The sequence below is a fragment of the Panthera pardus genome, unplaced genomic scaffold (assembly GCF_024362965.1).
Source record: "Panthera pardus isolate Hobbes unplaced genomic scaffold, ASM2436296v1 HiC_scaffold_6, whole genome shotgun sequence".
NCBI classification, from domain to species: Eukaryota; Metazoa; Chordata; class Mammalia; order Carnivora; family Felidae; genus Panthera; species Panthera pardus.
In genome coordinates this window covers 24,247,200-24,273,789 of record NW_026526991.1, presented here as the reverse complement: position 1 = coordinate 24,273,789, position 26,590 = coordinate 24,247,200, and the positions used below count along the sequence as shown (strand labels likewise).

At 36.3% G+C, this 26,590-nt stretch overlaps 1 protein-coding gene and 1 pseudogene across 2 annotated transcripts in view; both read left to right on the top strand.

The window, feature by feature from the left end:
- CFAP54 (cilia and flagella associated protein 54) overlaps window positions 1–26,590 on the top strand; it is a 290,383-nt gene that overhangs the window by 130,040 nt on the left and 133,753 nt on the right. For both annotated transcript variants that reach the window (XM_019446503.2, XM_053894838.1), the window contains exons 33-38: window positions 6,829–7,059; window positions 9,024–9,166; window positions 11,150–11,331; window positions 12,874–13,101; window positions 23,601–23,824; window positions 23,923–24,058. In XM_019446503.2, coding sequence (XP_019302048.2) covers window positions 6,829–7,059; window positions 9,024–9,166; window positions 11,150–11,331; window positions 12,874–13,101; window positions 23,601–23,824; window positions 23,923–24,058 — 1,144 coding nt within the window. The remainder of the gene's footprint in view (window positions 1–6,828; window positions 7,060–9,023; window positions 9,167–11,149; window positions 11,332–12,873; window positions 13,102–23,600; window positions 23,825–23,922; window positions 24,059–26,590) is intronic.
- LOC128774925 (translationally-controlled tumor protein-like) lies at window positions 16,093–16,575 on the top strand (annotated as a pseudogene).

Here is a 26,590-nt window from a genome sequence, read left to right as displayed (position 1 = left end):
AAGATTTTAAAGATTTTTTTAAAAGATTTTTAAAGATTTTTTTCTTTTTTCTGCTTTTAAGATTTTTTTCTTTATCACTATATTTTTGCAAATGTAATTGTAATATGTCTTGGTGTTGGACTGCTTTTGTTGATTTCAGTGGGAGTTATCTGTGCCTCCTGGATCTGGATGTCTCTTCCTTCTTCAGATTAGGAAGTTTTCTGTTATTTCTTAGAATAATTTTCTGCCTGCCTTTCTCTTTCTCCTTCTTCTGAGACTCCTATAATATGAATGTTATTACATTTTATGGAGTCACTGAGTTCCCTAAATCTATTCTCATGTTGCATAGTTCTTCTTTCTCTCTTTGTTCAACTTCATTATTTTCCATTATTTTATATTGTAGGTCACTAATTCATTCCTCTGCTTTTCCAACCTGCTGTTCCTTGTGTCAAACTTGTTTCCAATCTCGTTTATTGTATTCTTCATCTCTCACTGATTCCGTTTTAACTCTATCTCTGTTAAGGGTCTCACTGATGATTTCTTTTCTGAAGCCCAGTGAGTATCCTTAATGACTGTTGCTCGAAACTCTCCATCAGGCAGTGGTAATATCATAGCCAATGAGGTTTATCTAAGATGCAATTATTGCTAATTGAAAAGTTTCCCAATACCCCACTAACATGACTTGAAATATGACATATTTTAGATGAGCATAGAAAATAATATAACAAAAAACATGTACAGTTTTTTATATGCAGTTTAAAATATAAAACTTTCAAACACAGTTGAAAGTCTCATGCATCCTTTTTGGAATGCATTTTTGTCCCTTGTAAAAACCAGAAGTAATACTAACCAAAATTGTCATTTATCATGCTTATCACAAGTGACTTAATACTTCAATTGAATGTTTTTTTAAAATGTTTATTCATTTTTGAAAGACAGAGAGAGACAGAGTATAAGCAGGGGTGGGGCAGAGAGAGGGGGGGACACAGTATCTGAAGCAGGCTCCAGGCTGTCAGCACAGAACTCACAAACTGCGAGATCATGACCTGAGCCAAAGTCAGATGCTTAACCAACTGAGCTACCCAGGCACCCCATTTATACTTCAACTGAATACGTATATACTCCTAAATAATGTGTAGTACTTTCTTACAATTTCCTTTGCCATTTTGCTCCTTTCCCTCAATATTACATTTTTGAGATTTTTAATGTTGATTATATATGTCTAGTTACTCATTTTACTACTGTAGAGTATTCCATTGCATGAATAAATAAAAATTTATTTGTTTAGTATCCTGTAAATGGATATTTAAATTGTTTCCCAAGCTTTCCCTGATGTAAACAGTAGTGCAAAGGTCATTCTTGTACAAAGCTCTTGTATGCAAATGTTGAGAGTTTCTGGGGTAAATACATAGGAGTACAGTTCCCAAGATATGAACATCTTTCACATTACTAGATATTGCTAAGTTGCTCTTAAATTTTCATCAGTGGTGTGTCAAGTTTCCAGTATTCAATGTCTTTACCAACAGTTGGTGTTATTATCACATTTTCAAATTTTTGTGGATTGTTGAATTGTGAAAATTTATCTCATTGTTATTTTCATTTTAATTTCTTTGTTTACTAATGAGAGTAGGAGTCTTTTCATGTTTTAATTAGATCCTGGGGTTTTTTGTTCTCAGGGCTGCTTGTTTAGATCCTTTGTACATTTAAAAACTTGTTGTTTTCTCATTTATTTTTAGAAATTTGGATACTAATGCTTTTCTCAGTTTTTGGCTTATCTATTTACATGTTAAAAGTTTTCTTTTTTCTTATTTTAAAATGTTTATTTATTTATTGAAACAGAGAAAGAGAGACAGAGACAGAGACTATGAGTGTGAGCTGGGGAGGGGCAGAGAGAGCGAGTAGGAGAGAATTGCAGGCTTTGTGCACATCAGTGCAGAGCTTGATGTGGGGCTTGCTCTCACAAACTGTGAGATCATGACCTGAACTGAAATCAAGAGTTGGATGCTTAACAGACTGACCCACCAGGCATCCTAAAAGTTTTCTTTTTTAAATCAAAAGTTATAATTGTTGATGGAGTCAAATGTGTCAACATTTCTCTTTATTGTTTTTGAACAAGGTAGTAAAGGTATTTTCACTGTGAATTTAAATTTTAGATTTTCACATTTAGAAGTTTCATCTAACTGTAATTTATTTTTGTGAATCGTGAAAGGAAGAATCTCCTTCCCCATCTTTTGTAGTTTTGGTACAGGTACCCAAGTGTCTAGTCTCATTTATTGAGTAGTTGTTATTAGCCATTTATTGAATAGTCTATTCTGCCATCACTGTCACTTTTGTCATTTAGCAAGTTTTCATGTATGTAGTTTTGAGCTCTCTTTTCTATCCTTTAGTCTGTTTATCTATTCATGGGCCAATATCACAATATTGAAGAAGTCTTGGATATTCTTCCACAGAGTAGTTTGGAATAGCTTGTCAAGTAATACAAAAAACTCATGATATTGATAGAGATAGGTTTGAATATATAGATGGGTTTGGGAATTTTTTTCTCCCAATATTGATTTTTTCTATTAGTATACAGATCATGTACCTAGGTCTTATTTAATATATTTCAGTAAATTTTTATGATATTTTCCACAAAGACGCCATACATCTTTCATTAGCTATGTCAGATAAATGCTTTTTGGTATTAGTGTAAACAGTGTTTTAAAATTACATTTCTGAATGCTTTTATTCTTTTGTATAGGAATATAATTTGATTTGTAAACAACTGTCTTCAATACTACTTGATAATTTATTCATAGATGTAGGCTTTCTGTGTGGACAATCATATTGTGAACAAATAAAGTTTTACTTATATATAGATGACAAATAAACACATAAAAAGATGATCAATATCATTAGCCATTAGAGAAACACAAATTAAAGCCACAGATATCATTAAAACCTATTTTAATGGCAAAAATAAAAAACAGTGATAACACTAAATACTGGCAATCATGAGGAAAACCTAGGTCATTAATACACTGCTGGTGGGAATGTAAAAAGATTCAGCCACTCTGGAAAACACTATGGGATTTCTTATAAAACTAAACATATGTTTACCATACAACCTCAGGCCTCATCAAAATTTAAAACTTTTGCTTAGTAAAAGACTCTATGAAAAGGATGAAAGGACAAGCTATACACTTGGGATGAAGTATTTGCAAAGCTCGTCTCCAAGAAAGACCTTATATCTGGAATATATAAAGACCTCTCAAAATTCAAAAGAATAATAAAAATAAACAGTCCAATTAGAAAATGATCAAAAGACACTTAAAAATAAAATCTTAAAAAAAGAAAAGGAAATGAGCAAAAGACCTGAACCAACATTTCACTAAGAGTATATACAGATGTGGGATGCTTACCTCATTTAATTTTGGTAGTATTTTAGCAGAAATTGACAACTTCATTCTAAATTTAGGAGAAAAAAAGGTCACGGGTAACCAACAACTGGAAAATGCTTATTTTTTAGAGGATTTTTTTAAAAAAAATTTATTTTTTAAAGCACATATAGAACATTTACAGTATTGGCTATAAGGCAAGTCTCAATAAATTTCAAACATTGTACTCATACAAACCACATTACTATAATCAGACACAGTAGAGACCAATTTTTGAAAAGATAGAGTAAAAATGATTCTATGCATTTAAAAAACTTAAATAGTCATTTAGAAGTAATTCCTGGGGGAAAATGGAAATTACATTGTTAATTTAAAAATACAAAAAAAAAAAAAAACCATGTTGGAAATTTGGTAGGGATTGCTTTGAATCAGAAAGCATGATCATTGAAGACTAACACATTTCCTTCTAATCACTATTTTAGCTGTATCTTCCAATTTTTAGTATATGGTAGTGTTTTTATTCTCACTTAGTTCTATATAGTTTAAAATTATCCTTATAATTTTTATTTTCTGTGAAAATAGAAAGTGTCTTGCACATCTTTGCTTTGGTTAATTCCTAGGTATTTTTTTAAGTTACTAGAAATATCTTTTTAGAATTTCATTTTTAATTGTTTGTTGCTGATATGTAGAAATAGAATTTTTTTTTATATTGACTTTGTCTTCCATGGGCTTAATACATTTGCTGATTAATTGTAATACTTTATCTGTAGTTTATTTTGGGTTTCATAAATATATAATCATATTGTCTATGATTGACAACTGTTTTATTCCTTTATTTTCAATCCTTGTACTCTCCCTGCCCCCACTGCCTTTTTCTTGCTTATTGTTCTCACTAAGCCTGCTATTTCAATGCTGAAAGAAATGGTATTAGTGGGCATCTTTGTCTGATTCTGTTTCAGAGTAAAAGCTTTCAAGCTTTCAACATTTTGTTGTTAAGAATGGTATTTGTGGTAGGTTTATTTTTTGTGAATACCCTTTATCAAATTAACATCATTATTTATTTTGAGTCTCAAATTGTTCCAAATTTGGCCAGCAGGAGCCCTTTCAGCCTGGCTCCTTAATCTTTTTGACGTGTCCCCATCATGTTTTTGAGCTTCCTCTGATTTACCACAAGATGTTCATCTTGTACTTTCCTGCCCCGGTCCTGGAGCCAGTTGATTCCTTTTAGTGGCTCCTGATGTATCTGTGCTTCTAGGCCCTTTCAGCAGAAAGAACTGGGAAATATACATGTCCACCTAACTAGACCTATGTATCTGTCTAAAACTATAAATTCACACTGATAGGTCCAGTTTCAGTTCCACGCTACAGGATGTTTTCCAGTGTTCTCTCTTTTCCTCTCTCTAATTGTAACTCTTTTTTATGATGGTATGAATCCTGAATCCTATTTCCACTGGTGACAATGTATTAACTCATTTGCTAAAGCTCGAATACACAGCTGACAGTGTCTGGATTCTCTAATGTTTTCCTATTTCGGCTTTCCATCTCCTTCCTCTTATGGTTCCATGTCGCTGAGTGTTTATGCTGACTGTCCTTCCTGAGCTTCCTCTCTGGCTGCTGGGTCTGCTCATATCTGTGGCTCATAGAGACACAGAGCCGGTTGTGGAGTGCCCTTAATGTTAGGAACTGCTCACGTGGTAAAAGAAGAAGCATTCTGTACCCTCTGGGCTGGCTCTGCCTCTCTTCCAAGCCATTGGAGTGTGTTCTTACCTTGACAAGGTACATAGAGGAAGACTCCCCTCTTCTCTTGCTGGACTCTCTCACCCTCAGTGCAGGGAAGATGCAGCCAGTCCTGTCAAACTCTCCTGGACATTTTGAGGAGACTTGATTTCCTCATACAGGAACAAGATTGATTTTTATTTTGGAAATTAGATTTTTATTTTGAAGGTAGAGTTATTTAAAACATTCCCATTTGTTTGGAAACCAAATAATATCACTAAGACATCCAAACAACACAAGAAGCTCAAAAAAAAACCACCCTTAGATTAAAAGGAAATCATTAACAAAATACAAAATATTTAGCACTGAATGATAATGTAAATACTACCTGTTAAAAGATTGTTTCCTTCCTTCCTTTCTCCATGAAAATGTCTGTGCCTCTGGTGCAGCAACATATCTACCTACCTTCCTTCTTTCCATCCAGCTTCTTTTTTTTTTTCATGTGTGTGTGCATGTGTGTGTGTTGTGTCAGATTCAGGCACAACATCTATTAAACTGAACAAGACACTTTCACTTACCAACTGAGAATTTTTTCCCTTTCTTCAGTATAAATCAGATAGAATGGCACTGATCACTGGGGCAGCAATGTTGTCAACATTAAAAAAAAGAGGGGCGCCTGGGTGGCTCAGTAGGTTAGACGTCCGACTTGGGCTCAGGTCATGATATACAGCTTGCGAGTTCGAGCCCCGTGTTGGACTGTGTGCTGACAGCTTGGAGCCTGGAGCTTGCTTCGGATTCTGTGTCTCCCTCTTTCTCTGCTCCCACCCCACTTGCTCTCTCTCTCTCTCTCAAAAATGAATAAACATTAAAATATATTTAATTTTATTTTTTAATTTTTAAAAATTTACATCCAAATTAGTTAGCATATAGTGCAACAATGATTTCAGGAGTAGATTCCTTAGTGCCCCTTACCCATTTAGCCCATCCCCCCTCCCACCACCCCTCCAGTAACCCTCAGTTTGTCCTCCATATTTATGAATCTCTTCTGTTTTGTCCCCTCCCTGTTTTTATATTACTTTTGTTTCCCTTTGTTGAACCCTTATGTTCAGATAGAGAAGTACTTTGAAGTCATGCCATATAAACGATTATGCAACTATAAAAATAGTTGGACTACTTTGAGATTTTGATAGGAATAATTTTAAAAAACTGAATATATGTTATGCTTACGATATGAACTGTTAGCTACATTTTGAAATATTAGTTTTTTCCAGAGCATATTGAATATGGATTTATGAAGTCATTTTGTTTATCGTTGATTGACATTTTATTTCTGCTGTAGTCTAGTTGTGGAAAAAATTTTGCTCCATTTTTTTCCCTTAAGGAACAATACAGAGATTTTCTTGTTTAATATTGAAGTTAGGGGATGAATATGAACATTGTCTTATAATTTAATTGTCTAATCTCAGTAGCCTTTCAGTTATGGAAAAGAAAAGCCATTTGGTTTGAGCTTAGGACATCGGCATCAGAAAGAATGGAAGGCAATATGTAGTGTCTTCATCCTTCTTGTTTATCTTTGCGCCTTCTCTGCTGCCCTATTTCACATTATTAGCTCTAAGGAAATGATGGCTAAGCCAGAAAAATTTGCATAAGGGTAATCAAATGACTTCTTGATGTATTTTGTACAAATTGGAATCATTCTTCGTTATTTAGTATCTGGAAGTTTGTGTAATTTCAAAATATGTTTCTCCCTTGGCAGAAATAAGAGAACTGATGTTAGAAAACTTGCCTATCGATCCCTGGTGGAGAACTTGAATCCTATCATATTAAATTTTGTGAAAAGGAAGAGGTTCCATCAACTATTTCTTGAGGAGATGCCCTGGAGAGCTCAGATGAACCTATATCTGGCAAGTGCACACTTCTCCCTGCTTTTAACGAAACTAGCGGAACGAACGAAGATGAAATTTGGCACTTCACACACAGTGGTCAGGTATAGAATGATATCAGTGAATGAAACTCTTTTAATCTTGTGAACATGAATTTTATTTGTATGTTCAGGGCTCCAATGTAGATAATACTTTACAGAGGTTGACAGAATGATATCAGTGAATGAAACTCTTTTAATCTTGTGAACATGAATTTTATTTGTATGTTCAGGGCTCCAATGTAGATAATACTTTACAGAGGTTGACAGAGTGCTTCTCTCTTTACTGATCATTGGTATATTATTTAATTTCTTGTCTCAGGATCTTTCCTAAACAAGTCCTGGATATAAGCACTTGGGAAGTACTAATCTGCCTGTAGCTTGTATATATTTGTCAGTATAGCTTTCAGTAAAGGAGAAAGCATAATTTCAAGAGAAATTTAATATTAAGTGTATAACTGTAGCTATTAGTAGGTGTTATTAGGTGAATCTCTGTTTCATTTTGAAGTATATTTTAAGCCTCTATAAGCACAGATAGTATTTTCTCATAAATGTAAACTTCCTATTATTAATTCAAGATGCTGTTGAGTTCTTGAGTGTCTTTGGCTAAAGTGTTAACAAAGATAAAAATAGAAGATGCATACATAATATGTAATACTATGTCATAATTAAAAAGATGAGTAGAGTCTGTCATTCAAAAAGTACTACTAAGCACTTGTTAGATTCAAAGTACTGAGACAGATGCAATGGGCATGCAAAGATGAGCAGGACACACAAGGTAGAGTCTGGTCGGGCAGCTCTCAAGTGTTAACGAATAATTATAAATAATGGTAGAAGGTGAAGTATGCACAAAGTCTTCTTTGTTCCTGGGAAAGAGGCTTTCCTCTGACCTGAAACTGACAGGAAAGGTTGCATGGAGCGGGGCCACTTGGCCTGGTTCATGATGGATAGGCAAGACAGGCAGAGAAAGAAGTATTCCAGGTAGTTGGAAGAACGTGAGTCAGAGCCCAGGTAGGAAACACAAGATGAGAACCCCAAGTGGTCTGACCAGAATCTACAGCAAATTAAAGGGAGTGGTGTGAAACAATTTAAAAAATAGGTCAGTACCAGATCATAGAGGGTCTTAACTGTCTATTAAATTGGAGCTTCAATTTATATACAGTGGGAGATTATTAAGGATTTTTACGCAGGGCTATGGTAAAAAAATTTCTCTGGCAGCAACGTACCAAATGGATTGGAAGAAGGAAAGACTGTGACAGACTGTAAAAGGGTATTTTTTTAAGTTTATTTATTTATTTATTTTGAGAGAGAGAGAGAGAGAGAGAGAGAGCATGTGAGCCAGTGGGGGAGGGGCAGAGAGAGAGGGTATGAGTACTTCATAGCATAGCAATTAGACAATGACCAAATTTGTATCAGAGTAACTTGATGCTAAATTCAATTTTACTAAAACCATGAAAACATACTCCGTATTTATGAATCTATGTATTTTTGTATGTATGTATGTGTGTATGGTGGAGGATTGTTTACTGTGTAGACCTTATTTTAAAAAAATAGTATTGATCATGGACACATTGCTTTATATAGTAAGCATCTTCATTGAGTTTTGCTTAAATCAGGTTAATTTAACATAAATTATTATTTCAGAGCCCTTAGAGTAAGTATAGATCATCATTCCCATTTTCAAGGGCCCTTTCAGGGAAATAGATATTGATGTTAAAATCCCTAAGAGCAAAGTTACATTGTATAGCTTTAAAATTTAATGGGAAATTTTTTGGCTTTGGTTAAGTGCCAGAATATGTTATGATCCAAAATTGGGGAGCATTAACTCACAAATATTTTAAAAATTAAAGTAGATTGTATTTGATGGATTCAATTCAGTTTTATATATATATATATTTATATATACATATATATAACATATATATATGTATATATAAATATATATACATGTATTATTTATATATTATATATATATGTATATGTATATATATATATATTTTTTTTTTCTTAATGATATTTTCCTCCTGCAGTTTCCGATCATGTGATCCTAATATGTTCTCACTATATAATTCTGGAACAGTATTACCAACAGTGAAATTGACTTTAGAAAACTATAAAGCAATACTTGATTTCCTTCATACAGCTAAAAAAAGAAAGGCCAACTTACCATCAGGTAAAATAAATAAATATGTTATATACTGTCAAATTGCCTCTAGGTTTTTATTCACTGATGCAACACACTCATGCACACACACACACACACACACACACAAACACACCCCACAGACACACAGGGGTGCACACATTGTTTTCCAATGACCTGGGGTTTTAACTGAGTTGTGATATTTTGTAGGAGGTTCTTATTTGCTCAATTTTAAAAATTTTTCTGTATTTTTATGGATTCATAATATGTATTTGGAAATATATATGTTATGTTCTGACCTAAACCAATTTGGCTGTTCACCAAATAGAATGTTCTTTTTAAATGTTGGTAGCCTCCGATTGTTAAGATAGGTGAGGTCTTGCTCTCAGGTGTTATATTTTAGAGGAAGTAAATTTCAGGAGAAATTCCACCAAACATACTGATGCAAGCAGGCATGAAACACTCACATAGCTGTTTTATAGTACTGATTTTGTACTCAGGGCAGTCCACTCTTGCCTTAGGATCTCCGACTCACACCTTCCATGACAGCTTACTCCAAGATGAGCGCAATACTATTCATCTGAATGGCAGGATCAGCCAGTATTGTCATCTGCCCAGGTGACAGGAGACTCACCCTGGGAGGTGGAAAAATGCAGATGAACAGGGCTCTTGATCTGGGTGCTGCAAGTGATGACACTATTCCTAAACAATCACCTATCCTGAATACCACTCACTTCATAAATAAAGATTTATTTCTGGTATCTTCATGCTAATACAGACCTTCTTGTGTAGATTTTTACTAATGGTATTTTAAGTATTATGTACTTATTGCTGATCAAGATACTTCATATGCTGGGTAGCTGCCCCAGGAGTGTTGATTTATATTTGAGGTACTTGACATGCTTTCTGATTTCTTCTAGGGTATAGATGAGATTTAACTGGTACCTTCATGTTATACTATGAATATTGAGGTATTTGAAAGTAAATTCCCTCGACATAGAGTCTGAGTTTTATAAGTAGATTATAATATACAGCTCCTTGAGTTTTTATGCCTAAGACCTTCCATGGAATCCACAATAGAATATTCCACTATTGAGACTTCTTTTTTTTAAGTTTATTTATTTACTTTGAGAGAGAGAGAGCATGCGGGAGTAAGTGAAGGGTAGAGAGAGAATCCCAAGCAGACTCCGTGCTGTCAGCATAGAGTCTGAAGTGGGGTTTGATCTCATGAACTGTGAAATCATGACCTGAGCCCCAAATCAAGAGTTGGATGCTTAACCAGGGTACTTGGGTGGCTCAGTCAGTTAAGCATCTGACTTCAGCTCAGGTCATGATCTCGCAGTTTGTGAGTTTGATCACCAAGTTGGGCTCTGTGCTGACAGCTAGGAGCCTGGAACCTGCTTCAGATTCTGTGTCTCTGTCTTTCTCTGCCCCTACCCTGCTCATGCTCTGTCTCTGTCTCTCTCTCTCTCTCAAAAATAAACATTAAAAAAAAGTTGGATGCTTAACCGACTGAGCCACCCAGGTGTCCTGAGATTTGTTCTTTAATGCAGAGTTTTAAAAGAAGGTTTGTAGTAGGAGAAATTTGTGTCTTTATACCCCACCCACAGGATAAGGAGTGGACATGGTTGCTGCACTGCCCAACTCCAGGGGATGCTACTTGCCATGTGTTCTGGGAATGGACTGTATAGGGGAAAATTAAGGAACCGTGGGATCCTGTTATTGGCTCCTCAGAAAACATGACACTCCTGCCTCTGCATTGTTCCTTTGGCCATCACCCTTGCCCAGAATGTGCTTCCTCATAGTCTTCCCACATAGCTAAACCATGTCTGCCCTTAAAGACCTAATCTAAGAGCCTCCTTCTCTAGAAACTTTTCTTGGTTCACTGTGTCCATGTGCTTCCTCCAAATTTATATAGCATTTCTTACCTTAATTACTGATTTGATGTTTATCACCTATGTCTTCTGGAACTTTCTGTTTTCAATAATGTTATACTTTATTTTTGTATTGTAGATGCTGAGGAATTTTCCACATTTATTAATTCCAGAATGAGTGGTGAAAACGTGTCAAAGACACAAACAGTTTATGACTCAGACTCTCAGTCAGGTCTTAGTACTAAAGAAAAGGATCGAGCAGCAAATTTGGGTCTATTGGATCATTTTATGAAAATCTTTTTATATTGCAGGAGAGCAATGGTAAGGTGGTCTTTCTAATTTGCTAATGTAATAGACATGAATCTCAGGGCATCAGTTTGGGCACGTAAGATATATTGTATTAATTTACTTACGATCCATAATTTTAGTTTCAACTTTGAGACCAAATTTGCTGAGTTTCATGTCAGTCATTTTTGAGGTTTGCCTGCCATAGTGCTGAGGATTTACACGTTGTCAAGTTGTCAGTGACAGGGGTGAGCTGCTTTAGTCATCATTTATCCATTGGTTCAGAGCTGAGATAGCCTTTGTCCTTGTCTACATAATCTCCATGAATATTCAGATATTCCTGTGCCAGTTTCTTGCCATATTTGGTACATGGCCTCTGGTGACACCAGTTGTTCCTCTCTGGAGTCTTGCTGCCGCCTAGAACACCATAGACCCCTTTATTCTCTCTAGCACAGGAAACACTCTTTCTAGGCTACAGGAAAGCCCTACTCTTGGCCCTGATGCCTCACTTCTACAGGCCAATTGTGTCTTCTCTCAAATACTTTTCTCTTTTTTTTCTTAAATATTAAATGATGCATTATTAAATTCAGAATTGGAATCATTAGCCATAAAGAAGTTAGTTTCCTTTTTCTCATAGCAGGAATAGCATATACTTCAAACCTCTCAAGAATTGAGGGGAAATCTATCCTTTCTGGAATACTTGAGTTCCCATTTTGTCTGTGGAGAGGGTGATTTCTTAAAAAATGTGAAGTAAGCCCACATCAGCCCCCTTGACCACAAGCATTGCATCTTATCCTTTCCACCAGCTTCAGGGTCCTGGAAGGTCAGGGTCCTGCTCTCTTCTGGAACTCAGTTCATCTTGAGTTTGTTCAGTCCAGTCTCCTCTTTGTGATCTTGACAGCATTGAGCTTGCTTGACCCTTCCTCATCCCTCAGGTTCATCCTCCATCCTTTGCACTTGCTGCTCCCTTGGTTTCAAATGTTCTCCTCCTCCCAACACCCCTACTCTCACCTTCACATGATTTGTTCAACTCAACATTCAAGTCTCTGCTCATGTCACCTCCTTAAGCAAACCTGACTACTCCATCTAAAAGGACATATCCTCCCATGCTTGTCAAATCCTGACCCATTTCTGCATTATTTTTCTTTACAATACTTATTATTCCCTGAAATTACATTTTTGTCTACTTATCTAGTCTCAGCCTCCCCTAAGAAACTAAAGTAGCACAAGGGCAGACCCAGTTACTCTTGCTCACTGCCACATTCCCAGAGCCCAGAACAATGGGAATGTTGGAGTCAGACTCCTGGTGTGCAAATCCTAGCTGACCACTTAGCAGATCATGACCTTGGTCAAGTTAGCTCCATGCCTCTGTTTCCTTATCTCTAAATTAAGTAGAATACTAGTATATACTTATTTCATAGGAGCTATTGATAGAATTAACTGAGATAATGATGTAAATGACACATAACAAATGGTGTTATTTTTATTATTGACATTATTTTTGCAGAAAGATGAAGTTGTTCAGAGATCTCTCACTTTTGAAACTTTGGGATCTTTTGAATGTTGTGTTTGTCTTAGGTTCTTGCTCATCGTGGAGGCTATTGGACTCTGCTTCAGAATAGCTGTAGGACCTTTTGGAACTTTACTCAGGAGCTACAGATACTCCTTAAACAAGCAGTGGATCTGTATAAAACATTTCCTGTTAGCCAGGATGGTTTCCTCTGTACCTGTGTTTTGCCATTCTATTTGGGAGCAGAATTACTTATTGACATGTTAATAGAACTGCAAAATACCAATTCTATTAAGGTAAGGGTATTTGGGTAATTATTTTTATTGTACTCAAATAATTTTTACCATGCAGCTTGGAATAAATGGAAGTTAATGTTTTCCTTGCGTTCTTACTTGGCTTTTCTATAATTCATTTGCTTCTCATTATTTTGTTCACAATGCACAGCATATACTGATGTTAATTACAAATATCTTAGCCTGAAATTTCAATTTTTTAAAGGAAAGAGAAAGTGACACTTACTGAGCTTCAACTTCTGCATAAGCTGTAATGCATTTAATCCTCATAGCAACTTTTTTTGTCAGAGAAAAAGCCTCCAAGTGAGATCAAATAGCTTGTCAGTTTCTCTTTACTTTACTGCTTTATCTTTCCTTGTTCTATTATGCCAGATCTCATAGAATTTGCAGCAATTTAAAATCTACACCCTGTGGTTTAAAGCATGAAAATGAAATGGAAAAAATGGACACCTAATATAACCTAAACACATTGAAAATTAATAAACATAAAAGCCCATTGAATCATGGAGTTTATAAAATTCCAGGTGTAAAATATATGAAAACAATAGCACGAAAGACTGAGAGTAAATAAAGTTAAACTGTCATTTTTGTTTACATTTTATATAAATATAAAGTGGTACAATATTAACTCTATGTAGAAGGTGATAAGTTAAGGATGCATTTAATAATCCTTAGAGTAACTACCAAAAAAGAGATAAAGAGATATAGCTAAAAATCAATTGCAGTGAAATGAAAGACTAAACAGTGGTCAATTAATTAAAGAAGGCAGCAAAAAAGAGACAGAGGAACAAAAATATGTGGGCCAAACAGAAAGCAAGTAGAAAATAATAAATCTAACCCAATTATATCAATAACTATATTAAATGTAAGTGGTTTAAACACCCTAGTCAAAAGGCAGAGATTGTTGGATAAAAACAAAGACATGTATAGTTGACCACAGGAGAAGTACTCTGAATGTAAAGAAATCGATTAAAAATAAGACAGTGGAAAGAGATATTACCGTGAATGCAGTAAGTATAAAAAAACTTGTAAGACTTCATAATATTAGAGAGAATAACCTTTAAATCAAGGAGTATTTTGACAGATAATGAGAGACATTTCATAATGAGAAGAGGCTCAATTAATTAGGAAGACACACTAATCATAAATGTATATGTTCCTAATAACAGATATTAAAAGTATACTTGAAGAGCTTCCAGGTTGGTGAAAGCGTTGATGTATTAGGCACTTGTAGCCTGACTCCATGGGGACAGGGCATGGAAGCTCCTTATCCGGGACTCTTCCAGTCTGGGTACCTCTTTCATTTGGCTGTTCCTGAGTTGTATCTTTTATAATAAAACTGTAATCCCAAGTATAGTGTTTTAAGTGAGTGCTAGCCAATTATTGAACCCGAGGGGGTTATGGAAACCCCTAAATTTATAGCTTGTTAGTCAGAAGTGCAGGCATCCTGAGACTTGTGGCTAACATCTGAAGTAAGGACAGTTTTGTGGAGGACTGATTCTGTAAATGTAGGGAGTCTGACCTCAGTTCTGGGTAGGTAGTTAGTGTAAGAATTGAAGTGCAACCCACATGTAGGTGGATTGGAAACAGAGCATAAGTGCACGTGGTGTGCTTACCAAGGTGGATCATATGCAGAGTAAAAAACTAAGTCATATTAAAGTTTAAAAGGCTAAAATCTTAAAAGAGTATGTTCTCTGACCATTACCTTATGAATAGATTAATAAAAATTAGGAAGAAAACTCTCCTAAGTATCTGGAAATTAAACCACACAGTTCTACATAATCCCTGGGTCAAAGAAAAAAACAAAAGAGAAATTTAAAAATATTTCAAACTGATGGTAACGTATCAAATTTTGTGGGATGCAAATAAACTGGTGCTTAGAGGGAACTTAATAACTTTAGCCGTTTAATAGAAAAGGAGAAAGATATAACATCAGTTATCTAAGTGTGCACTTATAGGAGCTTGAAAAATAAGAGCAAATTAAATCCAAAGTAAGTAAAAAAGACAAATGAAATAAGAAATGAAAAGATAAGAGCAGAAATAAATTAGATATAAAACAAAACAAAATTAATAAAGTTAATAAATTGATCCTTTGAAAAGAGTATTAAAATTGGCAGAATCCTAGGATTAAATTGAAGAACAAAAGTGAAGAACAAAAGGAAAGAAAAGCATAAATTACTGACAAGAGTGATGAAAGAGGGATATAACTACAGATCCTATAGATATTAAAAGAAAAATGAGAGAATATTATTATCCACTTTTACTAATGGATTTGATAACTTAGATAAAATGAACATGTTTATTGGAAAGCAGAACTTAACAAATCTGATACAAGAAGCAATAGAAAAATTGAATTGCCCTAAATATATTAAACAAACAATTTATAATTAGGAACTTTGAGATAAAGAAAACTCCATGCACAGAATATTTTGCTGTAGAATTCTAGCAAACATATAAGGACAAAATAATAAATCATATAGCAAATTTTTTTTAGCGACAAAGCCAGCTTAACACTGACAGGTATTTCAAAAAGAAATGAATGAACCACATCACCCATGAACATAGACACAAAAATCCTTAATTAAATATTATCAGATCAATCCCAATAATATATAAAATATGAAAATGAGGTATATAATATGTACAGTTATACAAATGATGATCAAGTAGGTTTATCCCAGAAATGTAAGGTTAACATTTAAAGATCAATCAAGGTGATTCACCACATTAATAGGATAAAGGAGACAAATTATATGGCTATTGAAATGGATACAGCAAAAGCATTTACAAAATTTGATATTGCTTTTATCACCAGCCCCCTCCCCTTGAGTGCTGCTCCAGCTGCACTGCTCTTTTTCTGAACTCTGGGTTCCTGCTAAGCCAGGGATGCTGTCCTCTTTCTCTGCTCACCATCATGAGCCAGACCTCATCAGCCATGATGATGTATTCTCTGACATCTACAGGATTCAGGAGGTTGCGAATGGGCTGTGCCTGGAGGTGAAGGGGAAGATGGTCAGTAGGACAGAAGGTATCATTGATGGAAATGTACTCTGCTGAAGGCCCCCAAGGTGAAGGTCCTGAAAACACAGTAATCGTTGACATTGATATTGTCAGGAACCATTACTTAGCAGAAAAGAAGCTTCGCAAACAAAGCCTACAAAAAATACATCGTAGATAATAGGAAATCAGTGTAAGGCAAACTTGAAGAACAGAGACTGGAAAGTGTAAAACCTTTTATAACAGAGGCTGCAGACAAATCAAACACATCTTTGCTAATTTCAAAAACTACTGGTTCCTTACTGGTGAAAACATGAATCCAGATGGCAAGGTTCCTCTGCTGGGCTACCGTGAGGATGATGTGACCCCATATATGATTTTCTTTAAGGATGGTTTAGAAATGAAAAAATGTTAACAAGATGGCAGTTACTTTGGATCCATCATCCATCATCATAACTGGCTGCTGCTTTTCACCCATCCACACAACACCAGGACTTAAACAATTGGGTGATGTCATCTTGATCTCTTCATTTATTTTGATGTTGATTTATTTGGAGTGGGGTCATTTTTCTTAAAGAAAAAAACATATCATGTAGGTTGCCTAAAAACAAAATGCATTTAAACTTACTTGAGAGAATATCTCTTACTTAATGTGTGTTTAAACGAAGTGTCTTCTCAGCCTAAATCCAGCAGAAGAAGAGAAATAATAAAGATCAGAGAAGAAATAAGCAATATAGAATCTAAAAACACTGTAGAGCAGATCAACGAAACCAAGAGTTGGTTTTTTGAAAAAATAGACCCAAATAGATAAAATTATGAATGAAAATGGAATTATTACAACCAATCCCTCAGAGATACAAGCAATTATCAGGGAATACTATGAAAAATTATATGCCAACAAACTGGACAACCTGGAAGAAATGGACAAATTCCTAAACACCCACACGCTTCCAAAACTCAATCAGGAGGAAATAGAAAGCTTGAACAGACCCATAACCAGTGAAGAAATTGAATCAGTCATCAAAAATCTCCCAACAAATAAGAGTCCAGGACCAGATGGCTTCCCAGGGGAGTTCTACCAGACGTTTAAAGCAGAGATAGTACCTATCCTTCTCAAGCTATTCCAAAAAATAGAAAGGGAAGGAAAACTTCCAGACTCATTCTATGAAGCCAGTATTACTTTGATTCCTAAACCAGACAGAGACCCAGTAAAAAAAGAGAACTACAGGCCAATATCCCTGATGAATATGGATGCAAAAATTCTCAATAAGATACTAGCAAATCGAATTCAACAGCATATAAAAAGGATTATTCACCATGATCAAGTGGGATTCATTCCTGGGATGCAGGGCTGGTTCAACATTCACAAATCGATCAACGTGATACATCACATTAATAAAAGAAAAGATAAGAACCATATGATCCTGTCAATCGATGCAGAAAAGGCCTTTGACAAAATTCAGCAACTTTCTTATTAAAAACCCTCGAGAAAGTCGGGATAGAAGGAACATACTTAAAGATCATAAAAGCCATTTATGAAAAGCCCACAGCTAACATCATCCTCAATGGGGAAAAACTGAGAGCTTTTTCCCTGAGATCAGGAACACGACAGGGATGTCCACTCTCACCGCTGTTGTTTAACATAGTGTTGGAAGTTCTAGCATCAGCAATCAGACAACAAAAGGAAGTCAAAGGCATCAAAGTTGGCCAAGATGAAGTTAAGCTTTCACTTTTTGCAGATGACATGATATTATACATGGAAAATCCGATAGACTCCACCAGAAGTCTGCTAGAACTGATACATGAATTTAGCAAAGTTGCAGGATACAAAATCAATGTCCAGAAATCAGTTGCATTCTTATACACTAATAATGAAGCAACAGAAAGACAAATAAAGAAACTGATCCCATTCACAATTGCACCAAGAAGCATAAAATACCTAGGAATAAATCTAACCAAAGATGTAAAAGATCTGTATGCTGAAAACTATAGAAAGCTTATGAAGGTAATTGAAGAAGATGTAAAGAAATGGAAAGACATTCCCTGCTCATGGATTGGAAGAATAAATATTGTCAAAATGTCAATACTACCCAAAGCTATCTACACATTCAATGCAATCCCAATCAAAATTGCACCAACATTCTTCTCGAAACTAGAACAAGCAATCCTAAAATTCATATGGAACCACAAAAGGCCCCGAATAGCCAAAGTAATTTTGAAGAAGAAGACCAAAGCAGGAGGCATCACAATCCCGGACTTTAGCCTCTACTACAAAGCTGTCATCATCAAGACAGCATGGTATTGGCACAAAAACAGACACATAGACCAATGGAATAGAATAGAAACCCCAGAACTAGACCCACAAACGTATGGCCAACTCGTCTTTGACAAAGCAGGAAAGAATATCCAATGGAAAAAAGACAGTCTCTTTAACAAATGGTGCTGAGAGAACTGGACAGCAACATGCAGAAGATTGAAACTAGACCACTTTCTCACACCATTCACAAAAATAAACTCAAAATGGATAAAGGAACTGAATGTGAGACAGGAAACCATCCAAACCCTAGAGGAGAAAGCAGGAAAAGACCTCTCTGACCTCAACCATAGCAATTTCTTACTTGACACATCCCCAAAGGCAAGGGAATTAAAAGCAAAAATGAACTACTGGGACCTTATGAAGATAAAAAGCTTCTGCACTGCAAAGGAAACAACCAACAAGACTAAAAGGCAACCAACGGGATAGGAAAAGATATTTGCAAATGACATATCGGACAAAGGGCTAGTATCCAAAATCTATAAAGAGCTCACCAAACTCGACACCTGAAAAACAAATAACCCATTGAAGAAATGGGCAGAAAACATGAATAGACACTTCTCTAAAGAAGACATCCGGATGGCCAAGAGGCACATGAAAAGATGCTCAACGTCACTCCTCATCAGGGAAATACAAATCAAAACCACACTCAGATATCCCCTCACGCCAGTCAGAGTGGCCAAAATGAATGAATCAGGAGACTATAGATGCTGGAGAGGATGTGGAGAAACAGGAACCCTCTTGCACTGTTGGTGGGAATGCAAATTGGTGCAGCCACTCTGGAAAACAGTGTGGAGGTTCCTCAAAAAATTAAAAATAGATCTACCCTATGACCCAGCAATAGCACTGCTAGGAATTTACCCAAGGGATACAGGAGTACTGATGCATAGGGGCACTTGTACCCCAATGTTTATAGCAGCACTCTCAACAATAGCCAAATTATGGAAAGAGCCTAAATGTCCATCACCTGATGAATGGATAAAGAAATTGTGGTTTATATACACAATGGAGTACTACGTGGCAATGAGAAAGAATGAAATATGGCCCTTTGTAGCAACATGGATGGAACTGGAGAGTGTGATGCTAAGTGAAATAAGCCATACAGAGAAAGACAGGTACCATATGGTTTCACTCTTATGTGGATCCTGAGAAACTTAACAGAAACCCATGGGGAAGGAAAAATAAAAGAGGTTAGAGTGGAAGAGAGCCAAAGCATAAGAGACTCTTAAAAACTGAGAACAAACTGAGGGTTGATGGGGGGGTGGGAGGGAGGGGAGAGTGGGTGATGGGTATTGAGGAGGGCACCTTTTGGGATGAGCACTGGGTGTTGTATGGAAACCAATTTGACAATAAACTTCATATATTGAAAAAAAATAAACTAAGTGTCTCCTAGTGTTCTTAGAAAGATAGAGCCTGGCTGTAGACTACTACTAGAAAGCATAAGACTATGTTCAGATAACTTCTACAGGGAAAACTACTTTTGGGACTGATAAATGAAAACAAAAAACAAGAATTATAAGTCTTAATTCTAAGTTGAAATAAAGGAAAAGACCATATACATAGAGCACTAAATGTGAAGTGGATCATTATACATTTTATTACCTCAAAACAGAAGTAGTTAACTCTGGAAGAGATTATCAAAAGAATAATAAGAGACTAACACAGTTGGAAGCAAAACAAAAACAATGTCACTGATGTTAGAGACTCTCAGGAAACTAAGAATACCTGATAAAAATTAGTATCTACTGTTAACATCATACTTAATGGTGAAATTATTGTGTGTTTCCCTCAAAGACTGGGAAAAAGTAAGGACGTCTGCTCATACCACTTTTGTTCAATATCATGCCAGATATCCTGACAAGTGCAATAGGGCAGATAAAGAAACAAAAGACATGCAGATTAGAAAGGAACACTATGAATTTTTATATAGAAAATTCCAACTCTTCAGGCCTCTAAAAAGCAACTACTAGAACTAATAAAATAACAGCCCATAAAGTCAGTATAATAAAAATAAATTGTATTTCTTTGTATGAGTAGAAAGCAACTAGGAAATGAAATTTTAAAAATACCATTCAAAATATCAAATATCTAAGAATATATCTAATGAAATTTGTGTAAGATTTTTACACTGAAAATTATAAAACACTGCAAAAAAAAATAAAAGAAGACCTAAATATACACAGAGATGTGTCATGTTCATGAACGAAAAGACTTAATACTGCTAGGATATCATTTACTTCCAATTTGGTCTATCGATTCAGTAAAATCCCAATGAAAATTCCAACAGACATTTTTTTGGGGGGTACAAATTGACAGTTCATTTTAAAATTTATAAGCAAATGCAAAGAAAAGTGAATGGCCAAGAAAATCTTTAAAAAGAACAAATTTAGGGGTGCCTGGATGGCTCAGTCAGTTAAACATCCTACTCTTGGTTTTTGCTCGGGTCATGATCTCAAGGTTTGTGAGTTTGAGCCCCACGTTGGGCTCTGTGCTGACAGTGTGGAGCCTGATTAGGATATTCTCTCTCTCTCTCTCTCTCTCTCTCTCTCTCTCTCTCTCTCCCTCCTCTCTCTCTCTCTCTCTCTCTCTCTCTCTCTTTCTCCCTCTCTCTGCCCTTCCACATGCATGCATGTGTGCTCTTTCTCTCTCTCTTAAAATAAGTGAATAAAAATTTAAAGAAAATAAATAACAAGAACAAATTTGAGAACTCATTACCTGACTTCAAGGCTTATCAATGCTGTAGCAATTAGGAGAGCATGATATTGGCATAAAGAGAGAAACATATCAATGGAATAAATAGAGAATCTTAAAAATAGACTCATACATATGGTCAATATTTTACAAAGGTGCCAAAGCAATTCAAAGGACTCAAAAAAGAAGTGACAAATCTCAGCACCCAGATGTGTTCTTTAAAAACTGTTTCCCACCAAAAGAAACAGGACTCCTTGGTGAATAAAAAAGGCTGATTACCTTTCATATATGAACCATACCAAATAGTTGATAGTTGATGAAGAGAAATTTTTCTTTATAGAATTTTCAGGTAAGAAATGAAGAAAAAATGTTGAAATTCATATAAGGATTTTGCAATTCTTTATGAATTCATGGGAGGATGAAGCATACCTGTGAAGTACACTTGTTGGAAAACAATAAATCTGAGCAAGCATTTAAATCTAACCAAGCAATTAAATCTAACCAAATCCAGGGGGCAGAGAAACATTTAGAATGAAACTGTGGGGATGCATCAGTAAAATCCAGACTATGGGAACTCTACAGGGCAAACAACCTGGCTTCTTCATCAAAAAATTGAAGTATAAAAAGAGGAAATGGAGCCCACAGGTTAAAAAAAAGCCTTAAAAGACATAAATAATTGCAATGTTTGGACCTTATCCATTTGAAATGGATCCCATTTCAAACTAAGGCAATCAAAAAATTTATAAGATCTGAAGAAAATGTGAGCAGTAATTATTCAGTAACATTTTGGAGGATTTTTTTGTTAATATCCTTTGTTAGGTGGGATTATATTATTATAGTTAGTAAGTGTTAGAAATTTTTTTTAAGAAAAAGTTTTTAAAAATTACACATGGCCCATACTTAATCTTCAGAACTAAATGACTTGTCTTTACCATGCCAGAAACTTCACTTTCCATATGCTATTTTGACCCCCAAATGCCATTCCTGTTTATTTCTCAATGTTGTTAGGTAATGTTACCAAAATTAGGAAGTAAATAGATAATATTTTTTTCCCTCTTGATGATTGGCGGTACAATATCAGCTTTGTTGTTGATAAAGACTATATTGGAATATATAGAAACCACAGAGGTCTTCCTTATCCCTTATCCCAGGAGTAAACTTACCATGTAGATCTAGGCATGACTAACTGATAGCAGATACCCCTCTTCTTTGGGGATGGCCCAGGGAAAGTTATTTCAGCCTGGCCCAGGAAATTTACCCATGTCTAAAGGAAGAATGTGTCATCCCATAGGCAGGCAGGTTCTGATAGAGCAACCACCTGGGAAAAGTTGAGTGGGACAGGCTTGAGTTCTTCCACACTTACCAAGAGGATTGAGTAAAGGCCAAGAGTGCCTCCACTTGGAACCCTGAGGTAAAGGAAATGGAGATAGCTCTTTATGCAGCTCTTTGCTGCTGCAAGTCTTACTGTAGAATCAGTGGATTAGAGGGATGGAGCTCATAACATCAATAAAATGGAAACTACCTCCTATTGAGTATGTCCCATGTGCAGGGACCATGCTAAGAAGGAAATTCACATAGGTCACATGTGACACAACTATTATTTACACCTACACAGCCTGACTTGAGGTATACATATTGCAGTGCACAGCCAGATGACTCCCTAGGTTGCTTCCAACTTCAAGGACCATGAATCTTGTTAGAGATGTTTCCTCTACTTTTATTGATACCTTACTTTCCCTATGCATGGATTATGCTTAATGGTAACACCAGCTTAAGAGGGGCTGGTCTTGCGTTACCCAACTATTTGTTGGGCTGCAACCTGGCTTATAGGTGGATTTAAGGGGTTTTGTTTGTCTCAAGAATTTCTAGGGGTATACACAAATGCATCAGGGACTCATGGGAAATTAATATATTAGTTACATGGTATCTCTTTAACTTAGGCAAAAACTGTGTTTTCTACATTTCCTTCTCCGTAGGTTTGACCTTTGCACTGGGAAATTGGACATATTATGCTGCAAACTGATGAATGTAACCAATGTATTATGGAAACTTAATTATTTGTATATACTCAAACCTGTTCTTCCTCAAAACTTAATCTTATTGGTTTAATATCCTTACTTACATAGATAGTGACTGTGTACCAGGAAGTATAGACCTCAGTCTGTGCTATCTAATGTGGTAATGACTAGACTGTATGTGGATATTTAAATTTAAACTTAATTAAGATTAAGTAAAATTAAAAATCCAGCTGCAATAGTCATTTTTCAATAGCTCCAGTATCCACACATGCTTAGTGGCTACTGTATCAAACAACACAGACAGCACATTTCCATCATCATAGAAAGTTCTGTTGAATAGCTTGGATTTGCATAATAAAAACATTTCAATTTGTCTGTCTTCAGTTCTCTTCTATGTTATATTTTTATCACATTTGGTTTCCGGAAAAAGTGTGTAGTAAAATCTGAAAATACACAATTATTTTTCCATGTGCTGCTTGCAGGTTATTGAAGAAAAAGGAGAGTTCAGTGTTCCAAGCTGCTATGGAAATATTAAAAATGATCATGGTGGTTCTAGCCTTAATTTTGAGGATCCGTTGGATGATGTAAATGTGGTTGATTTGAAATGGATCCACGACTTTGTGTTAAAGTCTCTGGAGGTTTTATATCAAGTGGAAAAATGGGAGACACTAGTATCACTTGCCATCCAGTTCAATACAATTTCACAGTAAGTATCACTGTAAGGGCAAATGAAAGTGACAAGCATTAGTTTTAAAATGTATTTTAATGAATGTCTCCTTTCAATCTATTTCTACCCCTGTCTAGTGAGAGATACACAGAGCAAGTGACACCGCTCCTGGTATATGCACAGCGCCAGCTTCTTCTAAGAATATCCAAGTTCAATGGCCCAGATGTTACCCAACAACCTTGTGCAAGATATGAAGCTGAATATGAAGAGAAGGTGAGTTTGGCTCTGTTATTCATGCAGTTGTGACTTCTAATGAGTGTACACATTAAATACAAAGATTCAGGGATCAGATAAGTATTATTTTCACGGAGGCATTTATCATTCATAGCAACAAACATTATCAAAAGCCTGCTATGTGTCAGTATTTTCCAGATACAGGGTAAACAAAAATTAAGTCCTTGTCCATAGGAAACTTATATTCAGATCAGAGCTGATATATTTGTTAGACACAGAGGGGACAATGTCTAGAGCCACAATACTTTCAGAGGCCCACTACGTGTTTTAATTTTTTAAATATGAAGACAAAGAGTAACTTTTAGGTCAAAGAAAATGTCTTGATTTTTACTATTAATACACTTGTATTTATGCCAACATAGTCATAAAATATAATTTTTGATATTTTTGGTGGAGGTGTGGACTCATGAAGGCAAAACTGTCTAAGGTCCGTGAAAGTCATGGTGCAGCTTTGAGTTAGGTAGAGGAAAGGGAAGTAGATTCTTTCATTTATTAATTTAATAAATGTGTATCAACTATCTAATACCAGAGCCACTGCATACAGTTTTACAAACTGTGTCCTGCCCAAGGGCCCCCGGTATATGTGAGGGCTGAAATCCAGTCCCTGCCTCACAAACCAGTCTGTGTGCTTGTGGTGTTGCAATCACACAATGGGGACTCCATTTTCTTCTTCTCACAGAGATTCCTCATGGCCCTTGCATATTCTTGATCCCTGCATGTTTCATGCAATGAGAATACAGTCTAAGTTCTTGCTTTATGGAGTTTAATTTTGGGGGGTAGAGGTAAGGCCAGATAATAAACATGTAAACAGATATGTAAAAAGATTTATGATCATTATCAATTTTCTGAAGAGAATAAAATCGGTCAGTGAGATAGGTGGGGTGGGAGGTGGAAATTTCAGCAAGGGTGATCTGGAAGGCCTCTTGGAGATGGTAACATCTGATGAGAAATAGCCAGTCATACAAAAGAAAGAGAGTTCCAGCCCAAGGTTAGGACAAGGGCAAAGGCCCTGAGGTAGGACAGAAAGAAGGACTGGATGACTGCAATGGAGCAGATGCGGGAGAGGGTAAAAGGAGGGGGGCTTTGCTTCTTCCTCTTCTCCCCAGTGTCTCATACTCTCCTTTGGGGAGCTAATTCAGTCTGTGGCTCTAAGTACCATCTTTATGATAATGGGTCTTGAAATTACAGCTCCAGTCTAGAGCTTTCTCCTGAATACTGTGTCGACACGTAATTGCCTGTATCTGTCAGGGTTCAGTCAGAGAAGCAGAACTAGTAAGATCTATTATCTATCTGTCTATCTATTTTTCTATCTGTCATCTATCAAGATTTATTATAAGGAATTGGTTTCTGTGATTGTGGGGGCTGGCCAGACAAGTCCACAATTGTAAGGTGGACAGTCAGGATCATGAGGAGGAAGGAACCCTACAGGTATAGCCAGAAGCTCTTATCCTTAGGCAGTTGTGAGGGATGATGCAGTGAGGAGAAAGCAGTTGTGGACCTGCATGCTGTTTGGAGATTGGAGTCGGGAGACCTCCAGCACATCAAGGACTCACCTGCTGAGGTCAGGCCCACTGAAGATAATCTCTTTAGCTTAAAGCAAATTTATTAGAGACTTTAATTAGTACCGGCAAAATCCCTTCATAGTGGCAGCTATATTAGTGTCTGAATAGCTGGGATGACGTGTGTGTATGCTACAAAATGGATACTTCCCTCCCTTTGTTCTCATAGTTCAGCTTAACCAAGCTGACCCATCAAAAAAGCATCATATTACCTAATCAATGTCATCTTTTGGAAGTTTAATAAACTTCTGAAGTTTAGTATACCTCAAACAAACCTATTCTGACAAGTGTTCCACACTTCATTTGGTGACAGCACTGTCCTCCTAGTTGTTCAGGCAAAACACCTTAGAGATACCCCGGACTCTTCTCTTGCTTTCATACCTCACTTCAAATTGGTTATCAAATCTTCTACCTTCAAAATGTGTTCAGAACCTGACCACTTCTCACTGCCTCTATCACTCCTTCTCTGATAGAGAAGCCACTGTTATATTTGCTTGGATTCATGCAATGACTTCCTAGTCAGTATTCTTGCTTCCAACTTCCCTGAACCCCTGCCTCCGGCCTAGTCTATTCTCAATGCAGCAGGTAGAATGACCTTTTAAAACCCTAAATCAGATCATGCCATTCCTTCTTTTTACGCCCTATAGCAGCTTCCCATCTGATTCAGAGATAAAGTGAACATCTTTATCATAGCCTTAATGTTCCACATATCCCCCTGTGATTTCAGTGACTCATCTCTTATTACTCCCCTGCAGGATTCAGGGAAGTGCTCTGTTCTTTAAGACGTTCCTGTCTTGAGGGGCGCCTGGATGGCTCAGTCGGTTGAGCGTCCGACTTCAGCTCAGGTCACGATCTCGCGGTCCGTGAGTTCGAGCCCCGTGTCGGGCTCTGGGCTGATGGCTCAGAGCCTGGAGCCTGCTTCCCATTCTGTTTCTCCCTCTCTCTCTGCCCC